The sequence below is a fragment of the Ovis canadensis genome, chromosome 1 (genome assembly GCF_042477335.2).
Source record: "Ovis canadensis isolate MfBH-ARS-UI-01 breed Bighorn chromosome 1, ARS-UI_OviCan_v2, whole genome shotgun sequence".
Taxonomy (NCBI): domain Eukaryota; kingdom Metazoa; phylum Chordata; class Mammalia; order Artiodactyla; family Bovidae; genus Ovis; species Ovis canadensis.
The window spans coordinates 158,722,549-158,731,617 of NC_091245.1; the positions used below are offsets into that span (position 1 = coordinate 158,722,549).

The window sequence follows — 9,069 nt, forward strand, 5'->3', positions numbered from 1 at the left end:
GCATGTCCACAAACGAGCATAAAAGTCCTGCAGGTATTGACTTGAGGTTACAAATACATTTTAGTGAGTAGGCAAATTCACAAATAAGGAATTCAGAAATAATGAGGATTGACTAAAATTGCCTTTTAGACCACAGAACACATGAAATGGAATGTGTCCATTTTATGTACAGTAAGTACAGTGGCACGCTGTGTTCCTTAAGAAACAGATTGTTTCAGAGCTGTCTATTCTGAATAAAGCTTATTCGGTCAGTTTCCTTACTTTTAATGGATCTTAGTCATTTACAGTGGAAATGCATGGTTAAGAGCAGAAAAACTTTGTTTTCCTTTTTTGGTTTTACAAATCGATAGGACTAAATATCTGTCTAATTTGAAGATAAGGTCCTATCTTAAGATCACACACCAGAGCTGGATAACCTTTTAATAATGTTGAGGAAGAAGACAACTCATTTTGCAATTTTCTGCAAGTGATAGGGGAAGAAAACATACCTAATGTGGTCCTGCCATATAACAATGTACAAATTAGAATTTTCACTTAAATTTCTTAAAAATTTGTTAATTCAAGAAATATTTGTTTAGGTCCTCTAAGTAGGAACTATAAAAAGTGATGGGGATGAAATGGGAAGCATAACCAGGCAAGTGCTGACTAAAGTCTATTTACAAAGCATCCCATTTGAGAGGTAGTTTTAGTTCAGTGATTGGGCTTCCCTGTGGCTCACATGGTAAAAAATCTGTCTGTAATGCAAGAGACCCGGGTTCAGTCCTGGGTCAAGAAGATTCCCTGGAGAAGGAAATGGCTACCTAGTCCAGTATTCTTGCCTGGAAAAGTCAATGGAGAGAGGAGCCTGGCGTGCCACAGTCCATGATGTCGTAAAGAATTGGACATGACTGACTGACTAACACTTTTTACTTTTTTTCCCTTTAATTCGATGATTAGAAACATGGGCTTTGGAGTCAGATTACTTGGGTTCATATCTTACTTGATAGCTGTGTGATCTCGACAAGCTCTTCATCCTTCATTTGTAATAGAGAGGAAATGGTAATACCTAGCATATAAAGACTTGTTAGGTTTTAATGTATTTAACTTTAAATATTATATTGAATACATATAGTGCTTAGAACAGTGCCTGGCACACAGAAATAATATATATCAGCATTAGCTGCTCTGTTATCACTGTCAGCCTTGTAGTTGTTATTAGTATATTTTTGTAAAAGTACTGTAATTTGCAAATAAAGTCATATAATTTACACCAATACATAAAACTTTTATCTGTAGTGAGTAGGATTTAACAAGAATATCTATTCTAACCTAGGGTGTCAGAAACTGCTGCCCTAAGGTGGGAAACTAAAATCTGAAGTATTTATAGTGAAAGCAAGTGAAGAAGAGCATTCCAGCAGAGGGACAGTATATGCAGAGGTCCTGTGGTGGGAGGGAACACAGTACAGTTAAGGAAATAGAAGGTCAGTGTACCTAGAGGGCAGTGGTGCAGAATGTGACTGGCTTGTTAGGCAGGGTTAGGATGTTTGGTCTGTTTATGGAATTGAGTTTTCAATGCTAAGAACAATGCAAAGCCCCTAGAGAATGAGGTACGTGTGAGCTGGTGGGGGATGGGAGGGTACAGTCTTGTATTTGAAAAAATTACTTTGGCTGCAGCATGCATAAAAGACTGTTTGTTCTCTATCTTTGAACTGACATATCTTATGTAACACACATACAATAAACACATATACCCAGATACATATATGATAATAATATATAAAATATTTTGGCCATACTTGATATCATTAATTTGTTTTAATTAAATTAGTTGTGAATATAAAATGTTCACATATTTTTTGCAAAGCTCAATGTTTTTATCATTTCTTGAAATCATGGTTTTAAATTAAATAAGTGTCCTTTAATTCAGACATGAAAATTTTTGGAAAAAAGTTAATTTTTTAAAAAAATTTAGACATTACCTGCTTGCCACATAATAGGCAAATGTAGTTTTCCTATATGAGTAGCAATGGATTTTGTTAGCAGTATTTTTTTATTGCATAATTTTTTGCCTATTGTTCAGATAAGTTTTTCCACAGTGGTCTTTATTATATAAATGTTAAGCAGATGGTTTCCAAATGAGTAGTTTAATTTTTTTTTAATAATATTAACACTTTCATGTTTGATTATGGCAGAATGGTTATCTTTTAAAAAAAAATCTACCTTTATTGATGTGTTTCCTTTGGACTTATTCCATAGTAAAATTTCATAATTATGTACGTAACATGAATCTTTTCATATATTTAAAGACAATGCAGGCAGTAAACAAGAAGATGGATCCACAAAAGACTTTACAAACAATGCAGAATTTCCAGAAGGAAAACATGAAAATGGAAATGACTGAAGAAATGAGTAAGTGTAATCACTTGTAATGAAATTTTGTTTTTTCATCTTTCAATTAGAAAGTTTATTTACCAACAACCTCATATTCTCACCCATGAAGACACAAATGAGAAAAGAAATGATGCAGCTCCCTTCTAAATAGACAACTGTATTGGAATTTCATCAAGTTTCTGTGTAAGGCTCAAAATTCTGTTAACATTTCGCTGAGAGAAAAATGTAAAATATGTGATGCCATATTTCTGTGCTATTTGGCCTCAGCAGTTTTACTTTATAGATTAGAGAAACAAAACCAACTTGTGACTAAAACAACGCTTCCTAGTATAAGTTAGATAATTTAAGAGTTGTGTTGACTATTTCATACTGTAGAAGATCTATAAATATATAGAAGATATATTTTTTCATATTATAGAAGATATATATTTCATACTCTAGAAGATCTGTTTATATTACAGGTAGAGATAATGGAGCTTTTTCATTCTTTTTTCTTTTTCCCCTTCCAGAATCTAAATTTAATATTTAATTTTCTTCTTATTGAGTATAAACTACACACTGTGGTAGAACTATGAGGAATAAGAGGAATAAGGCTATAAACAAATTTATCATTATACCAGCTATAGTGTTAATATTATTTCTTTCCTGTATTTTTCTATATCTTATAAAGTGAGATAACATAGATGATTTTGAATCTTATCTTGCCTTTAAAAACATAGTAGTATAACATAAAGATGACCTCATAACCTTGAATTTTCTGTTATATAAAATGGATTTAATATTATATAACATCAATATATCCTAATTTATTGAACAATTCTTATATTGGTAAGGTTGTTTTAAAATGTTCAGTTTATTTGACAGTCTTTTGATAAATATGTTTCTGTAATATCTTTGTCTGAATTTCTTCAGTGTTCTTAGACTGTTAACTTTTATAAGACTTTTGGTTCATCAGTTCAGTTCAGTTACTCAATCGTGTCTAACTCTTTGTGACCCCATGGACTGCAGCATGCCAGGCCTCCCTGTCCATCACCAACTCCCAGAGTTTACTCATACTCACGTCCATTGAGTCGGTGATGCCATCCAAACATCTCATCCTCTCTCGTCCCCTTCTCCTCTCGCCTTCAATCATTTCCAGCATCAGGGTCTTTTCAAATGAGTCAGTTCTTCGCATCAGGTGGACAGAGTATTGGAGTTTCAGCTTCAGCATCAGTCCTTCCAATGAATATTCAGGACTGATTTCCTTTAGATGGACTGGTTGGATTTCCTTCCTGTCCAAGGGATTCCCAATTTGGTTCAAACTACCAGATTATTTCAGAAGGACTATCCAATCTTTATTTCATCGATAACAAATGAGTGACCCTTCACAGCACCCTGGTCAACATTGAATTGTTACTTGTATAATACATTGAATTGTTACTTGTATAATATGTCAAAACTAGCATCGTTTCACAAAGATATTGTCTAACTATTTTACAGCTGTATAGGGATATGTCAGTTTAGCTGTTGTTTATCTCCTAGCATTTTAATTTGACAGCATTTATTGTATAAAGTAGTATCTAAATTACTAGGATTACTAAATTCACGATAGTCCTAGTATTTTATTTCAGAGTATCTATTTTCCTTCTGTGGTTTAACAACACTGTGCTTCTTTGGTGGCTCAGATGGTAAAGAATCTGCTTGCAATGCGGGAGACCCGGGTTCCATCCCTGGGTCAGTAAGATTCCCTGGAGAAGGGAATGGATACCCACTCCAGTATTCTTGGGGCTTCCATGATGGCTCAGATGGTAAAGAATCTGCCTGTAATACAGGAGACCTGGGTTTGATCCCCGGGTTGGGAAGACTTCCTGGAGAAGAGGGGAATGGCCACCCACTCCAGTTTTCTTACCTGGAGAATTCTCTGGATAGAGGCCCCTCATGGGCTCTTTCATGGGAATACAAAGTGTCAGTCATGACTGAGCACGCATGCGTATGTCTGACAGTTTCAAAAATTCTTTAGGTTTCACTTTTACTTTTAAAAATATAATTTTTCAAAAACATCATTAGTGAATTCTTAGTGACTGAGAGAATTGCCATTTATATAATGATCATAGTATCTAACATGTTTATGTGGATTCCAATGATGGCACAGGTGTGAGCAGATCTTAGTGGAGGAATTAAATATTCCATTAAGCCATAATGAAGAGAATCAATAAGCCTGTATTTAAAATTCGTGTCTATCACTGTTGTTCTCATTTGTTTTTTAGTAATTTGCAAGTCTGAAAGAATAGTAGTTATTGGTGGTGACTCATTTTTTTCAGTAAAGTGTATTAACATTAGTATTTTCATCCAGAGATAAATACAAGGTTTAGATGGACATATCTTTTTCAAATTAGAATTTATATTTTACAGTGTTGTTCCAATGCTTGTTCACATTCAGGTTTTGGAAACAAGATCTTTGGGAAATTTTTATTACATCTTTAATTTTGTTAACACTTTTCCTGAAAACATTTTTCTCTGCTAATCCTGATTATACCATTCTGGTGCTGCTTCTCTATCCTCTTCTTTCATTTTTTTCTGTGAGTAGTTTTTCATTCCGGCCCTTATTAACTCTAACCTGGACTCCCTACAGCCCTTGTTACTTCACTACCATCTGAGTATCACTGCTAAATAATTTTTCTGGAGGCTTACTTCTGAGCATGCTGATCAGATTCCCATAGTGACACTTTTCTGACTACAAAAATAAAGTCCCACATCATAAATCAAAGACAATTTTCAGGTCAAGCCCCTTTCTTTTCTCAATGCAAATATTGAGGCCCATAGTGGTAAAGTGACTTCCCATAAAGTGGGCCAGTTACTAAGTGTAAGAACTGAGATTCTAAATAAAAGTTTAGCATTCACTTTACTTCTTCAGAGATGGTGTTCCTTTTTTTTTTTTTTTTTGGTCTTAAGCTCTTTAGCTTTTTCCAGTTGATTTTATACTATTAAACTAACACAAAAAAATCAAAATTATCAAACAATGCTCAGTAGAGATCTTAATCAATATCAAGCTTTATTAGCAATGTCAAGGATACAAGCTGTTAAGATACTCATGCAGAACAGGGAGAGGGGTGGGGCCATCCGAAATGACTCGCCAAATCTTTTCTTCCCGTAACAGACATAAGCATCATAGATGATATGTCTAATCTGTTTGCTTATTTCATGTTCAACAGAACATTTACAAAGTGTAGGAAATATATTTATACTTCAGGTGGTCACCTATCTTATATGTTCTTTTCAAAGAACTCATAGATATAAACCCATAGGTTGTAGCTACAACAATCCTAAAACAAAAACAGCCTGCTAAGTTCATAAACAGGGACTCTCTTGCTGGCAAATATTAGTCGGTTTACTGGACAACCAGTTAGCAGGGTGCTTACGTGAGATCAGGCTAGGTTACTTGTCTTTCTTCCTCTGGGACCTTCCCCAGTGATCATGTTAATAACAATCATAGGCCAGTTTTTAAAATTCTTTCCTTCCCAACCCCTTTGCATTTATACATCTTACATAGTCAAACAGAAGAACTTACTCTTCCTTACATGTATCCCTGTTGCTTTCCACTGTGACTTTGCTCATGCTACTGTATCTCTGCATGTCCTTCAGTGACCATCTCAAGTATTTCTTCCTTCCAGATGGGCGTCGTCTCTTCCATTTGAAACTTTTATAATCATTCACCTTTCCATTTATCAGAATCTGGTTTTTTTTTTTTTTTCTGTTCTCCTTAAGTGTAAACTATCTAAGGTATTTACTTTTCTCCATCTATTCATAGATTTTATTTGCACTGTGTAAATTACATTGCTGGGCCTTTTTCTAAAAATATAAACCTAACCTGAAATCTGTTTGAAAGTAACTGCTTTGTTTCCTCTTCTCCCTTCAAGTCAATGACACACTTGATGACATCTTTGATGCCTCTGATGATGAAGAAGAAAGCCAAGACATTGTGAATCAAGTTCTTGATGAAATTGGAATTGAAATCTCTGGAAAGGTATGAACGAATGTCCTATTCTCTCAGATGGAAATACTTTCTCTTCACTTCATTATGTTAAGGTTTCCTTTATGTTAGATGTATGTTTTTTAATATCTGTTTGAAAAGTAAATTACACCTCTTGCAGCATATCCTTTATGTCCTAACCCGAAAGTTTGTTAATACATTTTTTTTTCTCTTTTTCTCTCTTTAATGTAGATGGCCAAAGCTCCATCAGCTGCCCGAAGCTTACCATCTGCCTCTACTTCAAAGTCTACAATCTCCGATGAAGAGATTGAACGGCAACTCAAAGCTTTAGGAGTAGATTAATTTAAAAAGCCATTATATTTTGCCTATTATAATTATTTAGTATAAACCAGGCAGAGTGAAGATTCCTTTTACAAAGCACATTTATTTTGCAGAAATGAAGACCATGAGTAAACAGTTTTTCCTAACCCATGGCTATTTTGAATCTTTTGCCAAAGAATGACAATGATGCAAAAATGGGAACAGTTTGGATTTTAATTAGAACTCTTTGAGAGTGATGATGTGTAAAATGTTGACTTCTTTTCTGCATGGCATAGAGGAATTATATTCATTCCTTAGTGTATTTATGTTCTGAATCTTTTTACACAGAATACAAATCTTGTTAAAGCCATGAGGCACCAACTTAAAGAGACTTGTAAGAATATTAAAAGTACCATTAATTTTGTGTCTGTTACTTGTCCTTTGTAAGTGATATGTGTTATGACCATAGGCGGTTCAGCTGTCAAATTATTTTTAAGTCACCTAAAAGAAGAGTGCTATTTGAACATCTGTCTTAAACAAAAACAGTTATGAGCTTTTCTTTTCTTTTCCTTTGGGAGAACATTCTACTTGGTAAGTTTATTACCTTTGAAAATGTGCTTGGCACCTGCCTTAAACAGTACAAACATATTGTGCACATCTTTAAATTATTTTAACTGACAGAAAAGAACTACATTTTAAACTCAAATTGAAGCCTCTTGCAAAAATTAGCCAGGCACTTTTTTTTAAAGCTTATAAAGTGAATTAAATATAATTAGCAAAAACAGACACTGAATTAATAACATTTTATATTAATAAAACAATATATTTTGGTCTTTCTTCCAGAACTGAGAAGATTTCTTCCATATGAATTATAATTGAATCTCTTTAGTTTTGAATTGTATTAATGTGTATATCAAACCCTCATTGGGGTTTGATGAAGCCATCGTTCTCAATTAAGTAACACTACTAAGACAGTACTCAACCTAAATTTTAAAAATTAACATTTTTTTCTTGGTAAATAAACTACAACTTTGTCAGAAATTGCTGCCTGAATGTGTATTAATGTATTAACTGCATTTTTTAAGGTAAAGTTGCTATGTTATTTAATGTATGTATAGAAAGTGAGAAGAAATGAAGACATGGCAGATTAGATAGAATTTAGAATTACGTTAGCTTTGAAAAATGATGTTGTCATATATGGATTTTAGTACATCCCACCCTTTAAAAACTCTTCTGGAGGAGATCAAATAACTGTAACCTGGTTAATTTGGGACAATGAATGTTTTGGACTAATATGGACAACATAAATACATTTTAGGACTAGTGGACATATGGCATAAGGATTGATGAGAAAAATGAAAACCTAAACTTTATAATCCATAAACCATTTTATAATGTTCAAAGATAAGATTTCATTATTGATGACATTAAATACAGGTACCCTGAGCATTGATGGGTCAAAACATTTTACTTGATTATGGAATGTTAACACAGGACTTGTTTTGATTCTTGGATGTACATAATAATGCCAACTACCTTTATTTACTTTCTTGTTTACATGTGGGGTTTTTTGTTTTTAAAATTATTTTGTTTAAAAAAAACCTCAATAAAGATTTATTGCTGTTATGTTTTTTTTCCCCCTTATCTCTTTTACTCTATTTTTGATTTCTGCTAAAGTTAAAAGTTTTATGCATATCTGGTAATTTTTCAAAAGAATGATTTTTATTACTTTCTTGGAAGGAAAAATTAGATAACAATGCTGTTTATATGTCTGTTTAAGAACTAGCAGTTGGTATAGAACTGATGCTTGTGAATGGAATAAATCTAATAATTGGTGGTTTCACATGAAATTTATCTGATAATTTCTTTCCTGGAACTTGCAGGGGATAACCATTTTAAAATCTTTAAACAGATAAGTCTTAGAGATTTTTAAAAACAATTTCAGTCAAACATGAATGCCACAGAAGACCTTGGGACCCAAAGGAAAAAATAGAGTCATTTTGATTTGGCTATATTTATAAAATGCTCTAGTTTTGATGAGCATTGTCTGTAAATTTGTAAGTTATGCTGCTTCTTGTTCAGTCAATAAGTCATGTTTGACTCTGCGACCCCAGGGACTGCTGCACGCCAGGCTTCCCTGTCTTTCACTGTCTCAGAGTTGGCTCAAACTCATGTCCATTGAGTCAGTAGTGCCCTCTAACCATCTCATCCTCTGCTACCCTCTTCTCTTTCTGCCCTCTATCTTTCCCAGCATCAGCATCTTTTCCAGTGAGTCAGCTGTTCATATCAGGTGGCCAAAATATTGGAGCACCTTCAGCATCAGTCCTTCCAATGAATATCCAGGGTTGGTTTCCTTTAGGATTGACTGGTTTGATCTTGCAGTCCAAGGGCCTCTCAAGAGTCTTCTCCTGCACCATAGTTGGAAAGCA

General features: G+C 33.9%; 1 protein-coding gene across 1 annotated transcript in view; it reads left to right on the forward strand.

Annotated features, from left to right (window-relative positions):
• The window catches only part of CHMP2B (charged multivesicular body protein 2B), a 31,633-nt gene extending 23,143 nt beyond the window's left edge, over positions 1–8,490 (forward strand). The window contains exons 4-6 of the mRNA XM_069578795.1: positions 2,286–2,388; positions 6,267–6,373; positions 6,572–8,490. Coding sequence (XP_069434896.1) covers positions 2,286–2,388; positions 6,267–6,373; positions 6,572–6,682 — 321 coding nt within the window. The 3' untranslated portion in view covers positions 6,683–8,490. The remainder of the gene's footprint in view (positions 1–2,285; positions 2,389–6,266; positions 6,374–6,571) is intronic.
• Positions 8,491–9,069: the final 579 nt, after the last annotated feature.